The sequence below is a fragment of the Nicrophorus vespilloides genome, unplaced genomic scaffold (assembly GCF_001412225.1).
Source record: "Nicrophorus vespilloides isolate i.1.1-1 unplaced genomic scaffold, Nicve_v1.0, whole genome shotgun sequence".
Taxonomy (NCBI): domain Eukaryota; kingdom Metazoa; phylum Arthropoda; class Insecta; order Coleoptera; family Silphidae; genus Nicrophorus; species Nicrophorus vespilloides.
This window is the reverse complement of record NW_017097697.1, coordinates 30,682-55,009: the sequence shown is the minus strand read 5'-3', so window position 1 is coordinate 55,009 and position 24,328 is coordinate 30,682. Positions and strand designations below refer to the sequence as shown.

Here is a 24,328-nt window from a genome sequence, read left to right as displayed (position 1 = left end):
TCAAGATATTTATAGGCAACCGAATTTACTTTTATTTTGAAATATAAAATACTTCTTTAATTAATTATTTAATTAATTAAGTAATATAATTATTAATATTTACTCTAATTAATTTCTCACTTCATACAGTTAAATTCTTACTTTTATTAACTAATAAATCAAAGTCGAACCGGAACCGAACCGAAAACCTTAAACTGAATTGAAAAACCGGAACGAAATCGCTTTCTTTCATGTATACTCTTTGTTGGTGGTGTGCCGGTGCTAGTGTTTTGGTTTATTTATGTAGTGGGTCTATTATTAATAGATTATATAAACTCTCATTTTCATCACGCCGAATATGAAGAAATCTCTCAAACAACCACCGGCAAAAAGAGTCAATTTGAAGAAGAAAGGGCAAGCACAAGTCTTGCGCAATTAACATTAGAACAAACTCAAATAAAAGTTAATTAAAAATGATATTACTAGTCACTAATTATTTTGTAATTGAAAACAATAGTAAGAACGGAATTTCCTAAATAAAATTATACTAAAAGTTGATTTTTGACTCGATTTAACTAATTTAAATTGTGTTTTTTTTTTAAATTTTAATTTCAACCGGACCCGAAACTGAACCGAAATTTTTAGACGAACCGAAACCGAATCTGGAACGATAAACATTTATTTGCAACGTAACCGTAAACAGGAACGAAATTAATTTCGGTTCGACTCTCTGCAATAAACATACAATTTCTTAATCGAATTACACAAATAACAAGTATATAGGCAATATACTTTTACTATTGAATTTTAAGTTTAAAGTACATTTTAACGTACATTTGATTAAGCTAATTAAACATTTCAAGATATTTATAGACAACCAGATATACTTTAATTTTGAAATATAAAATACTTCTTTAATTAATTAAGTAATATAATTATTAACATTTACTGAACAAAATTGGCTCTAATTAATTCTTCACTTCATACAGTTAAATGCTTACTTTTATTAACTAATAAACCAGAGAGTTCGAACCGGAACCGAACCGAATCTGGTAAACCGGAACGAAATTAATTTAGGTTCGACTCTCTGCAATAAACATACAATTTCTTAATCGAATTACACAAATAACAAGTATATAGGCAATATACTTTTACTATTGAATTTTAAATTTAAAGTACATTTTAACGTACATTTGATTAAGCTAATTAAACATTTCAAGATATTTATAGGCAACCAGATGTACTTTAATTTTGAAATATAAAATACTTCTTTAATTAATTAAGTAATATAATTATTAACATTTACTGAACAAAATTGGCTCTAATTAATTCTTCACTTCATACAGTTAAATGCTTACTTTTATTAACTAATAAACCAGAGAGTCGAACCGGAACCGAAACCGAATCTGGAACGATAAACATTTACTTGGAACGTAACCGTAAACCGGAACGAAATTAATTTCGGTTCGACTCTCTGTAATTAAGCAATTAGTTAATTAATTCTCATATAATTATATAATTAAATGTAGAAATTATCGGTAACAGCAACTATTCAAAATGTTCCAATTGTTATCTTCAAAATTCATAATAGTTTTTCTTATTAGTTTTAAGATGAAAAGCGTGACTTTTTCAAACGAGATATTTCTAAACTTTACATTTAAACTATACTGATACTAATTTGTTGCAATTTTGTAAATGGAATTGGTTGGAAATCGTTAATTCGTTCAGAAGTAGATTAGGCACGTGGTGTTTTCGGTACGTTTTCTGTGTTATCATTTTTTTTTGTTGTTGTTGTTGAGGGATACAGAGTATAAAAGATCGTTCGGGTGCGAACGATGAGCATTCAAAGAAACATGTTTGCATCCAGAAGCTTTCTGATTTTCGCGGTGCTCGCAGTCTTCGGCCAGTCGGTAAGTCATGAAGTGTTTGAGAAGTTTGTCTTCAGATGTGTTATTTTTTGTTGTTGTTGTTGTTCTTTGTTCGACAGAACTCTGTGAGAGGAGAAGGGTGCGTTTCGGGTACTCTCGACATCCACAACAAGTACATTAAAGTCTTAGACAAGAATGCGATGGGCATGATAGACAGCAACCGGGCCGTCGGTATAAGGCTGATCGAGAAAATCCGCGGATGCAAGAAAAACAACAAGTTGGACGCCTTTTTGAAGCACTACGAAAAAGAAATTAAGTTTTGCGATGAAATTATAAATGGAATGAAGGATGGCGTTCAGAGAGAAGTGAATAGCGTTTCGGAAATTCTGAAACATATGGAGTGCACGAAAAAAAGAACGTTTTTCGATAATGTATTTGGTGGACTTGAGAGTTTGATAAAGAAGTTGCCGATAGTTGGCAATTTTCTGGATCCAATCTTGAAAAAGTTACATGTAGCCGTGAATAGAATCTTGCAAGGAGTCTTAGATTTGTTGACATCACTACTGAAACTTCTTCTGGGATCTGTCGATGGTAAATTTGTATGTCGCAAAGCCGATGAGAAGACTTGCAAGGGCGTCGACAAGCACTTCGATAACATCGGCAGTATCATCACGAAAACTAAATTAAAATACAACGATTGTCTTAAGAGAAAGGAAAGTGAACTCGAGAGGAGTCAAGAGTTCAAGGCTGTCTGCTCTTAAACCGACCTTTTTCTTTCTTTCTTTCTTTCTTTCTTTCTTTTTAATTTGAAATGTAATATGTAGCAAATATATTTAGCACTAGCAAGCATAAACTGTCTCTGATCTTTACCTTCCACGCATAAACAACCTCTGCATTTCAGAAGCAACTTCGATAACTACAAAAACCAAAACCTACAGTGGAACCTCGCTTAACGAGTTTAATCCGTTCCAAAATTTCCGAATTTTAAGCGAGTCAACTTTCTTACAATTCATTTTGATCGTTAAGCGAAAATCTCGTTAAGCGAGGTTCCACTGTACTTTAAATACGCATTCGATCATTGTCTGCCATTTTGAATGCCGCCATCTTATTCCAATTCAACACTTTTCAAATTTACCTCTTTTATTTTTCGATTTGGACTAATAAAATATACTTAAATCTAGTTTGCAAACACTTGCGTAATTAATTACGATTCAATTGTTTTTACCTTTTCCAGTCTATGATTACCATTAAACCTAAAGTCAAACTTTTAATAAGCAATCTTTTTGTCAATGTCAAACTTTGACGTCTGGCAAATTAAAAGACTAATAAATCTGATACTAATTGAACACCAAACGCATCCAATTGCTATATTAAAGCAACCCCTAAAATAGTGACATATTTCTTTTCTAAACCTGTCAATGTTTCAAAAGATTGACAAGTCTCTAATATGACAGAAACATGTTATGTGACGTTTCAATCAAGTTTTTTTTATTATCATCAATAATATTAACATTTTAATACGGATTTTGATCTTTTCTAAATCTGTCAATATAAATGTTTCAAAAGATTGACACAATCTAACACATCTTCAATCTGACACTGACAGAAAGATGTTATGTAAAGTTTCTTTCCAATTTTTTTTATTAATTGTATTAATACTGCTTATTATCAATAATGTCATCAATAATCTGACACTGACAGAAACATGTTATGTAACGTTTCTTTCCAGATTTTTGTATTAATTGTATTAATACTGCTTATTATCAATAATATAAACATTTTAATTAATATTTTGATCTTTTCTAATCCTATCAACGTCAATGTTTCAAAAGATTGACACAATCCAACAAATCTTCAATTTGACACTGACAAAAACATGTTATGCAACGTTTTTTCTTGATTTTTTTATTAATTGAATTAATACTGTTTATTATCAATAATATTAACATTTTAATTATGATTTTGTTCTTTTCTAAACCTATCAAAGTCAATGTTACAAAAGATGGACACAATCTAACAAATCTTCAATCTGATACTGACAGAAAGATGTTATGTAACGTTTCTTTCCAGATTTTTTCATTAATTTTATTAATACTGCTTATTATCAAAAATGTCAATATTTTAATTAAGATTTTGATCTTTTCTAAACCTATCAACGTCAATGTTACAAAAGATTGACACAATCCAACAAATCTTCAATCTGACACTGACAGAAACATGTTATGTAACTTTTGTTTCCAGATTTTTTCATTAATTTTATTAATACTGCTTATTATCAATAATGTTAACATTTTAATTAAGATTTTGATCTTTTCTAATCCTATCAAAGTCAATGTTACAATAGATTGACACAATCCAACAAATCTTCAATCTGACACTGACAGAAACATGTTATGTAACGTTTCTTTCCAGATTTTTTTTATTAAATATATTAATACTGTTTATTAGGATTTTGATCTTTTCTAATCCTATCAACGTCAATATTACAAAAGATGGACACAATCCAACAAATCTTCAATCTGACACTGACAGAAACATGTTATGTAACGTTTCTTTCCAGATTTTTTTTATTAATTGTATTAATACTGCTTATTATCAATAATGTCAATATTTTAATTAAGATTTTGATCTTTTCTAATCCTATCAACGTCAATGTTACAAAAGTTGGACACAAACTAACAAATCTTCAAACTGACACTGACAGAAATATGTTATGTAACGTTTCTTTCCAGATTTTTGTATTAATTGTATTAATACTGTTTATTAGGATTTTGATCTTTTCTAATCCTATCAACGTCAATATTACAAAAGATTGACACAATCCAACAAATCTTCAATCTGACACTGACAGAAACATGTTATGTAACGTTTCTCTCAAGTTTTTTTTATTAATACTGTTTATTATCAACAATGTTAATATTTTAATTAGGATATGTAAAATATTGAAAATCTAAAATGTGCAAAGTTTTGTAAATAGGAACGTGCTTCTATAATTGTGTTAATTGCGTATTTTATGAATGGTTTTAAAGTCACCATCGAAACGTGCTTAAAACCCATTTTCTGTGCAGTATAAAAAGTGGTGCGCGATGCACGAGCAGATTCATTCAGTGCAAATCGACATGTTCAAAATAACGCTACTCTCCTTCATCCTGGCATCTAGCTTTGGGCTGGTAAGCGCAGATCGAAATGATAACTATTATTATTATTATTTTCCTTTAATTTGCAGATTTCCGCCGATTTCGTGAACGATTGCAACGAGGGAAATTTAAACTTCGCTGCTGCGATTATGAACGATGCGACCTTCATGTATAGCACAGCTTTGACGAAATTGGCGGCGGTGCCTGGTGATCTGTTGGACAAGATCATCTCGTGCAACGGCGGTAATCGGAATGAAGCTCAATTGAATGCGTTCGGTGCGAATGAGAAGCAACAATTGAATAGATGCAACGATAAGTTGGCTCTTATTAAGAACGCCAAGAAAGAGGTGAACCAAATCACGCAGATCTTAACTAAACTAAAGTGTGTGAGGAGCGAGCAAGGAAACGAGAATCCTTTGGATGATCTGATTAATGATAGCAAAGGTATCGTTGATAAGGCGTCAAACTATATGCTACAATTGGTGTCGCCTGTTTCCAAAGAATCGGGCGGTCTTATCGGTAATTTACTCGACGGTGTATTAGGAAAGTTATTTAATTTAGTAGGAAGCTTACTTAGTGGAATACTTGGTGGATTAGGTCTGGGTCGGAGCAGCAAACACGTTCCAATTACAATAGATACGATAAGATTAACAGTGACGAGCTTGACCGATGATTCGATGAAAGTTATTAGCTCAACATTGGAACCCATCCTTTCTCCAATAAAAGGAACGTGGTCGTGTCCGAATCCAATGGAAATGCTAACCTGCTTGAAGATCAGCGACCTGATCAACAATATCAACAGCGAGATCATGGAAAGCGTGGAGAATTTTGGCAATTGCATCGACGATAATAGAAATCAATTATCTGGAAATCTTTGCTAGACGAAAATAAACCTTGATGTAGCAATTAAAGAAATATGGTGATAGTACAAAACTCGATATTTTTTCTTTCCTAATTGAATCCTACATCGAAAAATCAACCGTTCTCCTATTATCAAATAACTTGAAAACTATACATGTTGATTAGATCATTAAAAATGCAAATTAAAGATAAAACTAAAGCCTTTGCAATGAGCACATTTCCAGATTTGTTGTTTTCGCTGTTCTCGTGTTAAAAGGTTTCAAAATTTAGTAAAAGAAACGACGCATTTTCAGCGACGTAACAAAATCGTAGGTTTCTCTTTTTCAGAACAGTTGGAAACAGTTAAGACTTTCATCATTAGTTCGTGTACAAGATGATATAATTAACAAATTTAACACGTTCCTATATGTTCATAATCGCGCCCATTTGACGATGTCTTCACGTTTCCTTGAATTACTTCACGACTGAGCGAGCTAATTACAGCATAAATATATGATATTAAAGATGAAAGTATCACCTTTCCAACGAGCCCTTTGGTAGCTATGTGCTGCCATCGAGTCATCTGCTACGAGCTGTTAAATATGTCAATGCACCATCTTCACGTTTTACTTAATTTCATGATAACCACGCAAGATAATTACATACTTCAACTTGAATCTTAAACTGAAAAGCGCCACCTGTCGAATGGGCGTTCTGAAAAATACAAATTCAATTGGTAACTCGAAAACTATACAATTTTGCTTGTTGGTACAAATAACTATTCAGATAATTCTTTTCAAGACTAAATTATAGAAATATTGTAAGCAAAGATTGAACACGGAATGTTTTCGACGACTTACACGTTTTCAATCAATAATATCAACAGCGAGATCATGGAAAGCGTGGAGAATTTTGGCAATTATCTGGAAATCTTTGCTAGTAAAACTTGACGAAAATAAACCTTGATGTAGCAATTAAAAAGATATGGTGATAGTACAAAACTCGATTTTATTTTGTTGTTTCTTTCCTAATTAAATCCTACATCGAAAAATCAACAGTTCTCCTATTATCAAATAACTTGAAAACTATACATGTTGGTTAGATCATTAAAAATGCAAATTAAAGATAAAACTAAAGCCTTTGCAATGAGCACATTTCCAGATTCGTTGTTTACGCTGTTCTCGTGTTAAAAGGTTTCAAAATTTAGTAAAAGAAACGACGCATTTTCAGCGACGTAACAAAATCGTAGGTTTCTCTTTTTCAGAACAGTTGGAAACAGTTAAGACTTTCATCATAAATTCGTGTATAAGATGATAAAATTAACTAATTTAACACGTTCCTAAATGTTCATAATGGCGCCCATTTGACGATGTCTTCACGTTTCCTTGAATTTCTTCACGACTGAGCGAGCTAATTACACCATAAATATATGATATTAAAGATGAAAGTATCACCTTTCCAACGAGCCCTTTGGTAGCTATGTGCTACCATCGAGTCATCTGCTAAGAGCTGTTAAATATGTCATTGCACCATCTTCACGTTTTACTTAATTCCATGATAACCACGCAAGATAATTACATACTTCAACTTGAATCGTAAACTGAAAAGCGCCACCTTTGGAATGGAAAAATACGAATTCAATTGGTAACTCGAAAACTATACAATTTTGCTTATTGTTACAAATAACTATTCAGATAATTGTTGTAAAAAAAAAGCGTGGAGAATTTTGGCAATTGCATCGACGATAATAGAAATCAATTATCTGGAAATCTTTGCTAGTAAAACTTGACGAAAATAAACCTTGATGTAGCAATTAAAAAGATATGGTGATAGTACAAAACTCGCTATTTTATTTTGTTGTTTCTTTCCTAATTGAATCCTACATCAAAAAATCAACCGTTCTCCTATTATCAAATAACTTGAAAACTATACATGTTGGTTAGATCATTAAAAATGCAAATTAAAGATAAAACTAAAGCCTTTGCAATGAGCACATTTCCAGATTCGTTGTTTTCGCTGTTCTCGTGTTAAAAGGTTTCAAAATTTAGTAAAAGAAACGACGCATTTTCAGCGACGTAACAAAATCGTAGGTTTCTCTTTTTCAGAACAGTTGGAAACAGTTAAGACTTTCATCATTAGTTCGTGTACAAGATGATATAATTAACAAATTTAACACGTTCCTATATGTTCATAATCGCGCCCATTTCACGATGTCTTCACGTTTCCTTGAATTACTTCACGACTGAGCGAGCTAATTATAGCATAAATATATGATATTAAAGATGAAAGTATCACCTTTCCAACGAGCCCTTTGGTAGCTATGTGCTACCATCGAGTCATCTACTAAGAGCTGTTAAATATGTCAATGCACCATCTTCACGTTTTACTTAATTCCATGATAACCACGCAAGATAATTACATACTTCAACTTGAATCGTCAACTGAAAAGCGCCACCTGTCGTTATGAAAAATACGAATTCAATTGGTAACTCGAAAACTATACAATTTTGCTTATTGTTACAAATAACTATTCAGATAATTGTTGTTGATTCTTTTCAGGATTTAAATTATAGAAATATTGTAGGCAAAGATTGAGCACGGAATGTTTTCGACGAGTTACACGTTTTCGAAATTAAATTTATCTCGATTGATTTGCGAGAAATGAAAATTTGTAATTGCGAAATGGCACGTCTCAATTCTGGTATAAAATAGTTCGGGAGCAGTACCATTTGTACGTACAAAATGTTCACGCCAACTGTACTCATCTTCTCTGCGATCTTAACTTTCCAGCTGGTATGTACTAAATCCTAAATAACTTAATAAGATTACGCCATCTCCATGACAATTGTTTTTTGTTTCTTTCTGCAGGGAGCTGCCACCTTCCAGCAGGACTGCGAATCCGGCCATGTCGATGTCGCCATGGAGATCTTCACGAAGGTAAAAGGCAAGTGGCAGGGTTCGGTGCAGCATCTGGTCGATGCTAAAACGGAGGTGTTCGATAAGGTGAAGCAGTGCAAAGTCGGAAAAACGAATCACAAGCAATTGGTAGAACTGCAAGAGAAATTTGCAGCGGACATGACCAAATGCAACGAGAAACTGGTACACGAAAACGGGACGATTCATAAAGAGATGGAGAAGATCAACAAGTTGCTGAAGGACATGAAGTGCAGCAAAGATGTGGTCACCACGAAGAGCCCTGCTGCTCATTTTCAAGGTGCTGTCCAACATCTACGCAATTTCTTCGCAGCGCTGAAGAATTGGAAGCACGGACTGAAGCAATTGCCTGCGAAGCATGTGAGCCTCGATAAGCCATGGCTGAAGTTGCTCCAGACCGTTGTGAAGTCGATCAGCCATTTGATGAGTTCCCTTGTGGGACCGTCTTCTGGTAGATTTTCGTGCTCGAAGCACGGCAACTCTGATTGCAAAAAGGTCGTAGGTCACATCAATAAAATAGTGGGCGCCGTCACCAAGTCCACAACAAGTTATGACGCTTGCATCAAGAAGCAGAAAGATCTTCTATACAAAGATCCCACTTACACAGTTCTGTGCCAATAATACAACAGTTTTACTTGCAAGATAATATTCCATGTAGTCTTATAGTCAATAATGCAATAATTAAACGAATAACAATCTGAAAAACAAAATGTTTATCCATTATTTTTAAACCTGATTTCCTTCAAAAATAATACATTTATTTTTCGTAAACAATTCTTGTAACAATTAAAATATATTATTTGTATTTATATATGTGTGTGTATATATATATAGAATATTTGGTAAAAAAAAAACTTGAACTCTGAACCGCATATCTAGCCATCTGACTAAACAAAACACAAACGAAAATATTAAGTAAATGAGCTTATATACAGTATGTTACAGTATGTACACAAGTTACCTAAACAATAATCAACAGTGATAAACAAAAAAAGAAACATAAACAAACTAAGGGAAAACTGTGACAAGAAATAAGGATGTAATAAATGTAATTGTGAATGTATAAGGCACAACCAGAAGTCAGAAATAATAAACGGAGTTAAGGGAAAAGTCGAAGAAGAGCGGAAAAAGTGAATAGATCAAATTAAATTTGGTATCAGTCTTCGTACGTAATATTGTCAGTGTTTAAAGTGTGCTTCCTCTCGTCATAGAGACGTTTAGCGTAGTTGACCTGTCTCGTGACGATCTTGGCCACTTCGAGCGAATCGCATCGCACTTTGGGCTTCTTCACTGGGTCCTGGTAGACCAGGGTCATACTGGATCCTGTCACATGAACGGTCAGCTCGATGTAGTGACGAGAATCGCCTCCTTCCGTTTTCTGGATCGCCCTGCACTTCTCCAAATCGCTGCAACAACAACAACAAACATAAAATGTATTCCAGTCATGAATTTTCTTGCATCAGCTGTTACCTCAAGTTTACTTCAATAACCGTCGTCACGTTTTGCGGAGTCGGCTTCGTGACGATCCTCACGCGCTGATCGGAAATAAGCACTCGCAGGTTTTCGGAGCCGCCACGTAGATTCTCGTACGCCACCAATTGCTCATCGAAATTCCTGAAACACCCATAAAAATACATAAAGATCATCAATACATGTCATTATATAATAGCAAATGTATATGTAACTTTGTTGAAAACTTACCTATCGTTAATGTTGAACAAATACTGCTGTCCGACGCTCTGTTTTAGACTGTATCTAGGCAACAGTCCACCCGGACCGAATACGCATCTAGGTGGACGTGATCTTTTGGGCATCATCTTCGAGGAGGTCCGACTGGAATCCCTCACAGCCCGCGCAGTCTCAGAGGCAAGATCCAGCACGCCGACGACGGGTTTCGCGACTGCTCCGACTATTCCTTTTCCGAAACCGCTGAACATGCCCGGCAATCCCTCGTTGGCGGCGCCCTGGTAGACCTGCTTGAAGATGCCGGTGGCTCCACCCAAAAATCCGAAGCCCAATCCTTTAATGCCCGCAACCAAATGATCCTTGCTGCTACCCGGTATCACGTGCCTGATCTTCTGACGGATCTCCTCGTGCTCATCATCCATGGCCACTCTTCCGAGACCGTCGGACAGAGACTCGGTTACCTTCGCCGCAGAATTTGAGATGCCGTGTGCGACATTCTTCACCAGAGCACCAACATTACCGTCGTGTATCAAGCCGGAGAAACCCTCGGAGACGTCGTTCATGAATCCAATAGGATTGCCGAGGAAATCGACCGATCCCAATATTATTCCCGCTTGCCATATTAGCTCCTACAGACGAAAAAACAAATAGAATGAATAATAGTGTTTCGTCATTGAATTATGCACTTACGTCTTTGAAATGCTTGACAACGGAATGCATAAGGAACTGCATCGTCTCGAAGAGATGCTCTCGTTTGTAAGTCTCCAGATCGACGCCGGCGTCCTCGAACTTGATCAGCGTCAAACCCAGCTTCCTCTTGATATTCACCAATGTCTTCGGTAGTTTGGTTGCAGTCTTCATGCTCAATCTGATCTGATCGGGACAGAGCTGTATTATGCCGAAGTAGTAACGAGTTGCGTGTGACGCCGACACTTGAGTAAGGATCTTCTGGATCTCGTGGTCATTTTCGTCCGCGTTGCACAGCTCCTCCTCGCGCGAATTGTAGCTGACAAACTCGCACAGTTTCAGCAGCAGTCGCTCCTCCAGATGCACAGTCAACTTCTTCAGACGGACAATCAAATACTGAAATAATTATAATAATTAAACAAGTTCAAAACAAGTTACGGATTTTATATAACTCACGTTGAAGATGATGGCGTTCTCGTTGACTACAGGTTGCATTTCGACGCGGATGTCGAGTGCCGGAAGCTTGGATTGAGCATCGTCTCCGCCCCTGCCACTTGGTGGTGTCACGTACAGGAATATGGGGATGGGCGCTTCGAACAACTGATTATCGATCTGAATGTTCTCCACGCTGATGCACAGACGTTTCGTCTTCGAGGTGGTGAGCACCTCTCCGACGATGTTGCTGAACTGCGCGTACAGCAGCTCCTGCGCTGGATTCCTCGAGATCAGACTGATACCGAGCGCGTTCAGACGCAGAGTGAATTGCACCTCTCGCTCCAGCTTCACGTCATCCTCCTTCTCCTCAGCGTAATGCAGATTTGGGCGTTGCTTAACCGCGATACTCGACCAATCGCGTTCATCTGGAGATGCGAACATCCGCTCCTTTTTCTTCTCCCGCATGTCGTACACGTTGAGCACCCTCGTGGGTCCATCGGTGGTGATTTCGATGGAAAGGTAACCGGAACCAGGTCTGAGTCTCTGACGACTCACCGCCTGTTCTAGAGGGATTCCCGTATCCGTCGTCCTGTGACAGATAGGCTGTGGAAGTCCTAGAACCGCAGCATTCCCTACAACCAAAACACAACAAATTAGATACAAAGAAATCTGTATGAATGCAATTGTTAAATTCCCCGAAGCACTTAGATTGATGGACCCAACGGATTAGATCATTTTGTGGATGTGTTTAAATCAAGAGAAAGCGGGATGAAGTAACAAAAAAGCAACGCTTTGTGGATACAGAAGTCAAGTGGTTGTTAACCAGCTACAATTTAAGCATGTTTAAGTGGAACTCTCATGATCAGTAATATTAAACAGATATTAAATATCAATTATTAAATGCTGATTGGATAATTGGATGTTATGGAATGTAATTTGCATGAACAGAGACCACCAGATTTTGCAGTAGGTAACTCGAAGTGGGAACCAAAAAAATTGGAGTGTTTTTGTGATCACAGCACCAAGAAATATTAAGTTTTAAAAATACGTACACTGTTGCCAGCAAGCTAGGCTTCTACTACCTGTAATAAATGATTATAATTGACGAGTGGTCATGCAAAAGAAATAATAACGAATCAGCTGAGATGAGAGAGAGAGACGGTTCGCTTTTGTGCAAACGTCCTGCAACTGACCTTGTCTTAATCCGAAGAAACCGTCCTGCGCCTGCACGCACATGTTATGATGGACGCACCTGAGTCTTCCTTCTTCGGTGAAGCGCCAGGTCTGCGTGCTCTTCCTCCGAGGATCGGGTCTTCGAAGGACGAGCCTCGTGTACTGACTAGGCTGAGGGGCGGTGCCCTCGATGTCGAGCACGAGTATGTTCTCGGTCCGCTGTTGGCCGGGATGAAGGGGCGGGCTGCTACCCTCGTGATGTAATTGGCCAGTGCTTGTCATCCGCCAAAGCTGAGACCGCCTACCGTGCTCCTTCCGACCCAACACCACCCTGTTGTTATGCACGTCCAACACCAATTCCTGAGTTTCCACGTCAAGTGGATCAGCCACTCCCCTATCCCTGAAAGTAGGAAATATTGTAATTTTCGCAATTTTGTTTTAAAAAAAAAATCTTTTACTTTTTGAAGGTGCCGGTGAACGCTATGTAAATGAAGTTTTCGTAGGTCAGACTGGACGCAGGGCCAAGATTTTTGATGTTGTAAACTCCGGACACTCCACCCGGTGCTTCAACGGTGAGAAGCATGTCCTTGGTGGATTCATCCCAAGCATAAGGAACGCTGGAATGGGCACGAGCTACGCTATGCACGTAATCCTTGCAGCAGGTCTGCACGAACTTGACGGGAACCTCGGAGAAGTTGTCGATACGAATAGGAGGCGGCATGGTATCCGCATCGGTGAAGACTATGAAGAAAGTGGCGCACTGGAGGACCACCTCCAATCTCAAAAAGAACATCCGACCGTTTGCGTCGCGCACGTTGATGTGCTGAGAGTAATTGGAGTCAATTTTCAAACCACCGGACCAGCAGCAATCTGGAATATCCTGGATTAGAACGCAGAGCAGCTGCTCCTGATCCAATCTGGGCCAGTGGAACGGTAGATAGCAGTTGGAGAATGCCGTCAGGTAGTGCGAGTTCGGATCGAGAACGTCTCCAGCGAAGCAGCGTTGCGTGAACAGCAATTTGTAGGAACTCTTGTTGAAGAGTTGGAATCGCGGTGAAATGGTCACTATGCACGTTTGCCTGTACTTGCCGCGACCCTGCCGCACCTCAATACCCACGACGAAAACAACATCTGGTTTACCATCCCGAACGGTGACCTTCAACTTCTTCACTTGCACTCCCCGCTGCAGATGGAAATTCTGGCACCATTGAGCCCCTCCGTTGGGAATCACGTAGGTTCCAACGCGCGCAACCACACTGGGACTTCCATCGGGATCTGCGAAGCTGAAGAGGAAAGGTTGAACCATCCTGGCCTCTTCGTGCTCATCGAATTGACCGGCAGCTTCGGCGGTAACTCCGCCTTGTCTGAACACCAGCGGCAGTCCGGTTTTGTTCACGATCCAGAACGGCGTGGAGATGATAATCTTCACCTTGGAATCGTAGTAAGGCGCAACGACGGCATTCAAATATAACTTCCTGCCTCTCGTATCCTCCAGCCTCAGTTTGTACGTAAAGTTCGTCGTACCGGCGGGAACCTGGAGCGCCGTGCTCGTCGGGAAGTTTTCCAAAAGTACCTTCAGCTCGAAAGTCTTATCCGTGTTGATGTTAGTAAGTGCCACCTCCGCTCCAGCCCCGACACGACCCCTCTCATTACCAACCACATAGCTCAAATCAACAGGCAGCAAATTTACCAGCAGCACGTTCGGAAGTAACGTGATTGTGTGCGCAGGCTGAGGTCTCTGATTGCTGTATCCTGCTATAACGATCGACTTATCAGGAGGATAATTTTGACGATGGATCTCCGCGCAGAAACGATAAATCTAAGCATAAAATAAAAGTTTTACTTTAACATAAAGATGACAATTATTACATACCATTCCGCGATGCGAGTGGCACGTCTTGATTTCGTGCATGAGATCTCCGGCGAGGCTGGTTGACTCCCAGGATATCGATGGATTGCAGTAGGTGTACCTTTGTTCGACGTCCAATGGTCGTACACCGATTATGGAATGGGCGTGCACCAAAGGCACTGGTAGAATACATCCCTTTTCCACCTGAAAAACCTTACTGGGCGCCCAAATCGTGCCCGCATCGTGTGGCAATTGGCTCTCCAACTTCACCTCAACGCTTTCAGGTAATTTGTTGATTAGCAGCAAAGCCGATCTAACCGTCACCAACTTTCTGGCAGATCCCTCCAACGCCACATCGAATACTATCCTGGCTTGAGGTATTTCCTTTTGACTCTGCTCATAATAATAATAATATAAATAAACGAATCATTTTTATTAAGAAGGATTTCACTCACCCTATTTTGAATTGAAGCAGTTGCGTGCCTGAAGTATACTCCGACTTTGTCCACGGTGACTGGAGTGATGTGCTGGAATCCTTCGATCTGAACTCCCAATTGATGCATGCGCATCTTGTGCGAATCGCTGTGCCTGATTTTAACTCTGCTTTTGAAGGAGAAGGGAACGGTTTCACCGGGTGCAACCGTGTACCACTTGTTACCGCTCTTCTTGACATCATCGTTATCATAGATATCATCCATTTCGGTGATCAGAGTGCTGTAGTATAAAGGTGATCCGGTCTCGTTCTTCAACGCGTATGGTACGAACGGAGATCTCTGCCTGTAACCAGCCATGGAACTCTTCTGCGCCTTGCTCAAATCCAGTGTCCAACTATCCCTGACCTGCTTATAGAGCTCCGTCAACGTGGTGGTAATGTTCACGTTCAGAGAGTCGCCGGACTCGACGGTCAACTGTAAACGATTCCTAGACACGTCGTGCGTGTGCGTATGATCCCAAATAACTATACACCTCCAAGGTTCAATGATTGGCTCCCAGCCGGATAAAACGCGATTGTAGTAATCGCTGCCGAAGACGCACTCCAACTTCCCCTTCGTGGGACTTTCCATAGAATTCGCATCCAACTTCACCAAACCCTGCTTCAAATGCAACTGAGAGAGCGTGAGCTCTAGCAGCGGTACGTCCGCATCGTCGCAATCATCGATCACGCACAAGAATATATTATCCGATTTTACCTCAATTGCTACCACCTTGCAGGTGGAATCTTCCGATGCTATTATGTAATTGGGGACGGCGTTCTGGGTAAGCCAAAGAGCGGCATCGTCTAGTTTCTGGCCGCAGCTGTTCAATGCTGCGACGCAATCTTCAGCGTTGAAACCCAACGCTGTCAGCTTCTCGATCCGCTTCCTTGTGATCTCTGAGAACTGATCGTTGTTCTTCTTGCGCGAGAACATCTGCTGCGGCAGCGAATTCAGGATCTGCGCAAACATTCGCATGTCGTAGTAGGACAGTCGCACGGTCAGAGAGTTGAGGTAGATCTCCAGGATGCGATCCTTATTGATTTCGATGTTGACGGTGACTGGATCGATGATCGACAGTGCAGTTTCCTCCTCCTTTCCCAGCACGCACGAATACATCTCGCAGTGATTCAGATTGCAGGATAATGGTTTCTCAATCATGGACGAACGATACGTTACCACAGTGGTACTCTGAAATTACATGATATAAACAACTTCATAATATAACTAGCATGTTTATGTACCTTGAAAATAACAGCGTTGGTATCGAAATCCGAGGTGTCCTCAACGACGACGACCTCCGAATCGGTGACGTTCAACTTCAGCTCGAAAGGAATCCCATCCTGCTTTTTGTCGCTCTGCATGGAGCGCTGCCGACTCGGACTTGCAGGAGGATCCTCGATGTCCTGCAGGATGAACTCACCGACCAGCTTCCACCAATCGAATACGCACATCAGCCGCATATTGTTCAGTAGAATGGTGAACTTTGACTTGTCGACGCGTTTGCGACTGTGCACCTCTACTTGCACTAGATCGGCATGATTCGCCGAGCGAATCGGCTTCAAGATTTCTGTGAAGGCGTTCGGACCACCGCGCGTATCCGTAATAAGAATTTCCTGCGATACCAAATCCACATCCTGACTAATGTTGCTGAAACCCTCTACGGTCAAACGGGACTTGATGAAGTTGATGCAGGCCAAAGGTTCGCTCGTCTCGCACTGCTGAAGCCGTACCGTCACATTGAGCAGATCCAATCTGAGCGAAGACAGAATCCAAACGTCATGGATGTTCGGCTGAAATAGTTAAAAAAATAATGTATATAATCAATGAAACACAATTAAACTTACGTCAGCTGTGATCGGAGGAGGCTGCACCGATGCTAAGATATGCTCGGTGTCCTCCCCAAGATTGTGCGCCAAAAATCCCCTGATCAATTTGTACTGAGATATATCCAAGGTGCAATCCAACGTGGATAACTCTCCGTGGATGCTCATGTCGGGAACGTTATGGCAAATGCTCGAATGCAAATTCCTCTCCACGTGGATCTTCAGGTGGCATTTTTCTGTCAGCAACGGTGGTCCGCATCTGCGGATGACGCAATTCCCTAACTTGCAGTAATCGCCTCCTCGGTGCGCCTCCTGCGAATCGACTTCGCGTTCTCCTGTCTGAAGACTAACGTTGTCCAAAGCCAAAAGCATTACGTCTAACAAGCATTTGCGATCCGTAGAGTTCTTCGCCAAAGCGCTAATGGTACCAGCATCCCCGCTATATTTGAAGCTATTGGTGACCTTCAGCTCGCCCAGATCTACGATTATCAATTTGGAGCTCTTCGTGCTAACCGGCAACAATATAACAGGTGATTGAGCTTCCAGTATAAGCGACAACCTGGCGATTTCATCTTTGATCTTCTTTCCGCTAGTTGCCGCTCGCAATCCGGCCATCACCGCGTGGAATCGCGAGAAATGATTGAAGAACGATTGAATCTCCACCACGAATCTCTTGGTGTGCACGTACTGCACCGAAGACATGTTGAGAGTAAGTTGAGAATCGTAGTCTTTAATCTCGCTCGACCCATGCCTACAAATACACTGCTTTTACAAGTACTTTATGAATATTTGCAATATTTACCGAACGTATCTGAATTTGAGCGCTTCACGCCCTGTAGTCAAAAATCGCTCTCGATAGAGATGACCGTGCATGGTTAAATCCATGAGCGATATAGAACCCAAAGTGCAGTCCACTTCCTTCCTTTTACCATCCGCGTTTATGGATATGTCCACGTTGGAGATGTTCGCTTTGGCCACCTGCTTATCGCCTCGCACCAAAACCATGGTCAACGACCTGACACTTATATTCGTCTCAGTGTTTTCTAAAATCGTCTCTGCAAATAACAAAAAAAATTAAGAAAAATTAATTTTTCGTTCAGATTCAAACCTTTCTCCGAGTTGTCTTCCTTCCCAGCGCTCTTAGAAGACGCAGAATCTGTAACGTCGGATGGTGCGGCGCTAAAGAAATCGATGACCATCACCCAAGATTCGGCGCTGATGACGAGGTCCAAGCAGTTGAAGTCCACGGACGTCGATCGTTGCACCTTTAATTAAAATAGTTAAATAAGAGAATTTATCGTTTTAGGAAGACTTACGGAATTGTAATGGGTCTTGAAGTTGGGAGCGGCAGGATTTACGAGTAGCGTGCTAATTAAGACTAGATTCTTGACGGGTCGGGACTTAACCGATGGACTTGGAGGAGGCGTAGACGGACAAGCCTTGCTGTTATCAGTGATTGCGTCTATGTGAACGGTATGGGAACGTTCCATGAAGCCGTTCACACCTAGATGGTCGGGCAGTGACCCGTGGACGGGGCTTCCGGCATGCGCAAATCCGTAGATGTTCGGGCAAGATCGAGAGACGCACGCCAATCCAAGAGCGACGTCGTCTCCGGCGGAAGAAATCACCATATCTCGTTGCGTGGATCCCGCGCGTTGTAGAAGATCCTCCATGTAAATAGACCTCAGCGATACCTATTGTAACAGAATTATTAACTAACCACTAAACCAAGAATACTTTGGATAACTTACATGGATATTAGTCTCGTAAGCGTTGCCTTTATCGTATGTAAAGCCGAAATCGATAAAGGACAGATCGACTAAGCCTTGCTCACCCATCGGGGTGTCTCCTCTAAGTTCCATTGTGAAAACAGGCAATTCAAAGTTTACTAAAAACAAATATTAGTAAATTTAAAAAATACAATGAAACATTTTACGAATCTCACCTTTCAACGAGACCAGGTTGTTCTTTGCAGGAGAGTTCTTGGGCATGTTCACAGCTGGGAAAAGCTTAGCCCTGACGTGAGGATCCATGTTCAACGTGGTCACTCCCGTATCCTCCTCGGTGATGTCCGCGAGATTAGCTCTAGTGCTCTTGATGGTCCCATGGATGTCATCCAGTTTTGGAGAAGACGTCAACCACTGAACAGTATCCAGCAGCTGCTCGTATTGTCCTCTCGTCAACGAGACTTTTAAATCTGTGACAACAGTTCCGTGAATCTTAAAATAACAACACCGATTAGTAACATCATTCTAAAATTAGTGACTTTCAATTCTACCTCGATGGTTTCAAAAGTATTATACTCGTTGTCTTCTTCGTCGTCGTTGTCATCATCATCTTCGTCATCATCGATCAGCAGATTCGGTATGCTATGTTGAGGCGATCCCACTTTTTTCGGCAACTCCCTGCATATCTTCAGCCTGACGATAGTGTCGTGCAGAATCGGGATGGCAAGAGAATCGCAAGCGTAGAGGATCTCCGGGCTAGTCATCAATGGACCAGGGACTCGTCTGGTGACGGTATCCAAAGAGAACAGATTCATGTCGCTCACTTCGATGTCGTAATGTTCGGTGCGAACCTCTCGAGCTTCAAACCCATCGTACGGATGTTTATTGGTAACGTTGATGTTACCCAAATGAGCGACGAAAACCTGAAAGCTGTTGTTGGCTCGAGGCAGCACGAGGACAGGTGAATCCAAGACGATATCCAATCTGAAATTGATTTTATGATCATAATTTTCAAAACTTAAATATAAAATATTTACTTTAAATCGATTTTAAAGTTGTCATCCTCGTTGGGGCTGTATGGGGTTTGCGGCACGGTGTCCCTCACCGACGAATAACCGGAAAATGATTGGTCCTGGCTGCTGCTGCGTCTTCGTCTCCTGGGAGATGTTAAATCGGAGAAGGATAGGGCGCTTCCGTAGATGGAAGCTGAAAGGCGCGAGTTCATGTAGATCGATTGCGCCAAAGCTTCCGCCCTAAAGAATAAAATGTAAAAAAAAAAATCTTAAAGGATTCATTTAAATCACGTACCTCGCATGGACCAAACCCAAGGCCATATCCGTGGCAGCAGTCCTGATGGATCTAGCCAGATTGGCCATATACTGTTTGAATTCTGTCGCGCACGATTGTAACTCAACGACGAAGTGCGGGGAATGAGTGTACCATAACGAGGCCATCCGAACTATGACCTCGGCGCGATCCGCGTCCGGCTGAAGACTTCGAACGATCTTGAAGCTGAAGGCTTTGCTCTCGTCCACGTTCTGCGTGGAGGTGGCGGACATCAAGTAAAGAGGATGGGTGTTTTCCAGAAGAGGATCTCGCCCTACGCTCATTATCCTCTGGTGCATGTGCCCTTCCGGCGTCAAATCTAGCACTTGCAAACCACCTAGAGAACCTTCAATGGTCACGCCGTTATCTACAAACACAAGTATTATTATTATTGATGGATCTAAATACATTTATTGGGCGATAACTCACTAACAACGGCTTGGATCTTAGCTTCGCTCATGGTGGCCGTGCAGATTTTCTTCCCATAGACGTAGCCATCTTTGACGACACCTCTGAGTAGCAGCACGTTGAGTCTGTGGAAATCGAAGGTGATCTCGGTGGTTCCCAAACGTGTATTGTCCTCTTCAGCTAAAGATTCTCGCGAACTGTGAACGCTCGAGGCAACGATCGGCGTGGAGACCATAGCCGACGGTTTCTGCGATTTCAACTCGGGAAAAACCCTCTGCACGAATCCCATCAACTCGACGATCGTCTCCTGATTGGCGATGATGTCCAGATTGTTGAACTGGATGTTGGCGATTTGCATCGGGTCACTTCCGAAGACCAGAAGCAGATCCAAACTGATCAAAGCCTCGGCGTCGAGTATCGCGGTGCGATTACCGCCGCGATTGAACGGAAGATTCGGAGGAGACGTGGCCAAACTGGACAGGGCTTGGTTGAGGGCTACGGGAGAGGTGGCGCCGATTCTCGTCACGTTTGGATCGGGACTACCGGGAGATGTGGGCGACGTCGGCTCGCTGTCCCTCAAACTACCAGACATCGAATCCATCCTTCAGATGAAAACAACCGATTAAATATAATAGTAAAATCGAAAATAATAACGACATACCCGACGTGTTTATGACTAGCGACTAGCAGCTCAAAATCTGGTCCGAAAGTTTGCAGAGCGTCGACTAAAAGTAGACTGTGCACGGAGAGCGTTATGTTAACATCGACTGGTCTCTTCGTAAATCCCAATTTGACGCCTGAAACCTGCAGCTCCGCCACGCTCCTTCCTCTGCTTTGCACTTCCATGGCGAGATGATCGACTGTGAACTGCAGCATCAGCAGCCTTGACATCTCCGCGCTTGTCGTATTGTTACTCATGCTCTCTTCATCAATCCCATTCATAACAGTCTCCTCGACACTACACTCCGAGGAATTGAACGGCGAGGGCAGACCTGTTGCTGTGATGATCTGCGCTAATTTACGAGCGGCAGAGATCTTCTGCTCGTTGAAGTGCGCCACCAATTTAGGTAGATTAGCGTTCAAAGTGAGACTCGGATAAAGCGGATCGTAAGTGTGTATAACCCTCCTCTCAATCTGCAAAGAGATATTGAACCTATCCAAGACGTGAAGAGTAGAAGTGCCCTTGTTGTGCGCGTATCTCCAATTATCTTTGACCCTTGCAATCAGGATCTGCATGTCGGTAAGCTCCACCGAGTAACGATCGTAAATCTTCTGGTGAAGTGACGTCTCGTTCAAAGTGTCCGCTGGTAAATTGTTCTCCATGTAAGTTAACTGCTCGGAATCGCTTTCTTCGCTCGCAGGTGGCGTCGAGCACGGCGTCATGAACATCTCGTCGTCCTGCAAGAAAACGATAAACTGAAACATCTATACCCTTAACTTTTTGTTTCGTAAATCCTTACATCTTCTTTTCGGGAATCGTCAGATTTCAGCAAGTCGATGCCCTCGACGTTATTCCTCAGCTGCAATCGACCGAAATCGATTACGGCTATAGCCGCATTGGGATTGGAGAATTGCTCGACGAAGAATATCTGCGGAGCGGTGACGTCCAGCTGAAGATCCCAGCTCTTGCGCGCCGACGCTCGACCATCGAGTATCTGCTCCCAATTCTTCATGAACTCCTTTTTCGTACGCGACTTCATCGCCTCGATCTGCGATTGCGTTATTGTCCTTTGATGAGGTAGACATAGAAACTCGGTCAACCATCGGACTGCCGATGGTTGATACACCACATCCAACGATTTGGATTTAACACATAATCTGAAGATGCACGCATTACGTAAATTGAATGTAGCTGAAAAAAAATACGCATTTCATTTACCTGTAATCACAGCCAGAATTTTCAGGTTTTTGCTCGTAGCTCATGTGGAAGATGCAATCCATTTCATCCGCCTGTCTATTGACTAGGCTCACCCTTGGACTCGGCCCACGACCCCGACCTGCAGGGCCACCGCGCTCCGTCCCCGGAGGACCCACCAGCACCGGGAACAACGTGTTCGGAGTGAACTTATCGCACAGGTAGACCGCACCCAAAGACAACTCCACCAGATGCGACGAAGATCTCGGACGACTGACGATGTTCAGGCAGAGGTTTTTGAATTGCAACTCCAACATTGGTATACTAAAACATAACAGAAATTATTATTAATATTTGAAGAATAAAATCATTAATGTAAAGTTAACCTTTCCCTAGTTTTCTCGTAAGTTGTGCACAGACTTAGCGTTCCGCTTTTCAAGGTGAAACTAAAACGTCCAAAGACGACGTCGCGTTTTAGCAGGGAATTATTCTCCACGGAATCGGAAAGAGCTTGGAGAATCTCTCCTTCGAGTTGAGCTGTTTCCACCGGAGGTTGTTGTTGGTCTTCTTGCGCGGGAGGTTGCGAATACCAGCCCATCCATTGAGGAAACCAACGAACGAGCATGCTCCGACCAGCGGAATTGTTCCCGTTAGTGCTCCTATCCGGAGTTGGAACGCTCTTCATGGCAATTTCCCGGAGCACCTTCAGCTCCTCGAAGCTGCCGGACCACTCCACTTCATCTTTTAAATTCTTCTCGTCGGTGCTCAAAGTGATTGTAGGCGTCAGCAGGATTTTCGTGTAGATCTTCACGTAAGCCACGTTACTTTTAGCACGATGATGACACATCTCCCAGCTCGGTTTTGGTTTGCAAATGTTCGGCTGCTGTCCAGGATACATACAGCTAATCGCGTAGATCCACCAGGAGTAAGGATTATCGTGAACGGAACACGTAGGTCTGTAATTTCGATACGCCCTATACCTGGCGATATCGTCCAACCCTTTGGTGCATTTAACAATTTGATCGTACTGCCACTAAAATCAAACAGGATTAATTTCAAGAAACCACTGTGGAAGCGTTTAAAACCAACATCGGCGAGGACCATAGGAACCTCCTCCAGCTGTAAATCGCAGACGACGCGCGGCGAGTCAGCAGATCTCAGCGGATTCAAGCTTCGATTCCGCTTGATCTTAGCTTGAGCGCTCACTGGCGCCAGAATGTAACAGTTGTCTTCGACCTTCCTCTGCGGACCCATGGCAGTCGTCAACTGCGTCCGATCCATCGTTGATAGTAAATCGCTGTACGGCAGATCTGTCCAATAAACAGCCAACTTTTGCATCTCCAAAATCTTAAAGGACGCAGGAGAGCTGTCCCAGTAGGAGAAACCGGGCTGCCAATCTTCATCGCAGCTCTGCGCCGACAACGATTCCATGGTAATCCCAAACGCAACTCCTTTATCCGGTATACTGATGTCATCTTCATACCGTATATGTACATCGCGGATTTTCAACTAAAGAGACAAATCACCACTTGCAACGCAATTAATATACATAATGGATGCGAGAATCACCTGTAAATTTTCTATTATATTCGTGATGAAACCTGTTCCGAAGTTCAACCAGGACGAGTACGAGGATGCGTAATAGGTAGAATTGCTGGAGTCGTTCTCCAAGCGCCAACGCGCCTCCAAATTATCCAAGGCGCTCAGCTTAAGGTCAAGGGCTGCTGCCGCCTCGACGTCGGCATCCCACTGAAAACAACGAAAGGTTATTTACACTTATTTTACAGTTTTTTTTGTACTCGTTTACCTCCCGAACAGGAAGAGGAGTCGCGACGACGTACAGCTGCTCGATGAGGATGATCCATGGGGCCGATCGGATCTGTCTCACCGGAATCTGCAGCTTGATCTTTCCGATAAATCCGGACTTGATCTGCACCGGCAATCCCAGATGACGGAGGGCATCTCGTTTCAACGGTAAATTCTCTAATTCGACTTCACCTGAAAAACATAAATTATATAAATTGCATTCAATTTTCTAAACTCGCTATATCATTAAAACTCTCTTCAGACAGTAATTATATACTTCACAATGCAATCATTATTCTATAAAACGAAAGTTTAATAG

The 24,328-nt window shown here is 41.5% G+C and overlaps 4 protein-coding genes across 7 annotated transcripts in view; 3 read left to right on the top strand and 1 right to left on the bottom strand.

Moving 5' to 3' along the window:
* Positions 1-1,794: 1,794 nt before the first annotated feature.
* LOC108560765 lies at positions 1,795-2,688 on the top strand. Its single transcript, XM_017918448.1, has 2 exons — positions 1,795-1,889; positions 1,967-2,688. The coding sequence occupies exons 1-2, from the start codon at positions 1,815-1,817 to the stop codon at positions 2,606-2,608; spliced, it is 717 nt and encodes a 238-aa protein (XP_017773937.1). The 5' UTR covers positions 1,795-1,814; the 3' UTR covers positions 2,609-2,688.
* A 2,269-nt stretch (positions 2,689-4,957) lies between these two features.
* LOC108560766 lies at positions 4,958-6,821 on the top strand. Of its 2 annotated transcripts, XM_017918449.1 has the most exons (3): positions 4,958-5,017; positions 5,074-5,854; positions 6,754-6,821. In XM_017918449.1, the coding sequence occupies exons 1-3, from the start codon at positions 4,967-4,969 to the stop codon at positions 6,762-6,764; spliced, it is 843 nt and encodes a 280-aa protein (XP_017773938.1). In that variant the 5' UTR covers positions 4,958-4,966; the 3' UTR covers positions 6,765-6,821. The 2 variants fall into 2 exon arrangements, with proteins under 2 accessions (XP_017773938.1, XP_017773939.1); XM_017918450.1 differs by lacking the exon at positions 6,754-6,821 and having other exon boundaries at positions 5,074-5,900.
* A 1,745-nt stretch (positions 6,822-8,566) lies between these two features.
* On the top strand, positions 8,567-9,468 carry LOC108560755. Its single transcript, XM_017918437.1, has 2 exons — positions 8,567-8,617; positions 8,693-9,468. The coding sequence occupies exons 1-2, from the start codon at positions 8,567-8,569 to the stop codon at positions 9,377-9,379; spliced, it is 738 nt and encodes a 245-aa protein (XP_017773926.1). The 3' UTR covers positions 9,380-9,468.
* A 187-nt stretch (positions 9,469-9,655) lies between these two features.
* Positions 9,656-24,328, bottom strand: part of LOC108560757 (vacuolar protein sorting-associated protein 13D) — a 17,097-nt gene continuing 2,424 nt past the window's right edge. For 2 of the 3 annotated variants that reach the window (XM_017918439.1, XM_017918440.1), the window contains exons 3-30: positions 24,011-24,201; positions 23,773-23,952; positions 23,293-23,712; positions 22,590-23,236; positions 22,228-22,527; positions 21,809-22,166; positions 21,010-21,746; positions 20,370-20,950; positions 19,923-20,307; positions 19,652-19,867; positions 19,166-19,598; positions 18,833-19,106; positions 18,639-18,775; positions 18,204-18,581; positions 17,996-18,152; positions 17,690-17,942; positions 16,909-17,638; positions 16,306-16,854; positions 15,044-16,252; positions 14,613-14,981; positions 13,198-14,558; positions 12,760-13,139; positions 12,619-12,648; positions 11,588-12,198; positions 11,135-11,527; positions 10,460-11,073; positions 10,229-10,372; positions 9,656-10,164 (exon numbers count right to left, since the gene is read on the bottom strand). In XM_017918439.1, the coding sequence (XP_017773928.1) occupies positions 9,915-10,164; positions 10,229-10,372; positions 10,460-11,073; positions 11,135-11,527; positions 11,588-12,198; positions 12,619-12,648; positions 12,760-13,139; positions 13,198-14,558; positions 14,613-14,981; positions 15,044-16,252; positions 16,306-16,854; positions 16,909-17,638; positions 17,690-17,942; positions 17,996-18,152; positions 18,204-18,581; positions 18,639-18,775; positions 18,833-19,106; positions 19,166-19,598; positions 19,652-19,867; positions 19,923-20,307; positions 20,370-20,950; positions 21,010-21,746; positions 21,809-22,166; positions 22,228-22,527; positions 22,590-23,236; positions 23,293-23,712; positions 23,773-23,952; positions 24,011-24,201 (12,287 nt within the window). In that variant the 3' untranslated portion in view covers positions 9,656-9,914. The remainder of the gene's footprint in view (positions 10,165-10,228; positions 10,373-10,459; positions 11,074-11,134; positions 11,528-11,587; positions 12,199-12,618; positions 12,649-12,759; positions 13,140-13,197; positions 14,559-14,612; positions 14,982-15,043; positions 16,253-16,305; positions 16,855-16,908; positions 17,639-17,689; positions 17,943-17,995; positions 18,153-18,203; positions 18,582-18,638; positions 18,776-18,832; positions 19,107-19,165; positions 19,599-19,651; positions 19,868-19,922; positions 20,308-20,369; positions 20,951-21,009; positions 21,747-21,808; positions 22,167-22,227; positions 22,528-22,589; positions 23,237-23,292; positions 23,713-23,772; positions 23,953-24,010; positions 24,202-24,328) is intronic. The other variant, XM_017918441.1, reaches the window with a different exon arrangement.

Excerpts from the sequence above, each read along its gene's own strand:
- LOC108560755 (XM_017918437.1), top strand. The coding sequence starts at position 8,567 with ATGTTCACGCCAACTGTACTCATCTTCTCTGCGATCTTAACTTTCCAG. Across the intron at positions 8,618-8,692 it reads CGATCTTAACTTTCCAGCTG|GGAGCTGCCACCTTCCAGCA; the intron begins GTATGTACTAAA and ends TTCTTTCTGCAG.
- LOC108560765 (XM_017918448.1), top strand. The coding sequence starts at position 1,815 with ATGAGCATTCAAAGAAACATGTTTGCATCCAGAAGCTTTCTGATTTTC. Across the intron at positions 1,890-1,966 it reads TCGCAGTCTTCGGCCAGTCG|AACTCTGTGAGAGGAGAAGG; the intron begins GTAAGTCATGAA and ends TTTGTTCGACAG.
- LOC108560766 (XM_017918449.1), top strand. The coding sequence starts at position 4,967 with ATGTTCAAAATAACGCTACTCTCCTTCATCCTGGCATCTAGCTTTGGG. Across the intron at positions 5,018-5,073 it reads TGGCATCTAGCTTTGGGCTG|ATTTCCGCCGATTTCGTGAA; the intron begins GTAAGCGCAGAT and ends TTTAATTTGCAG.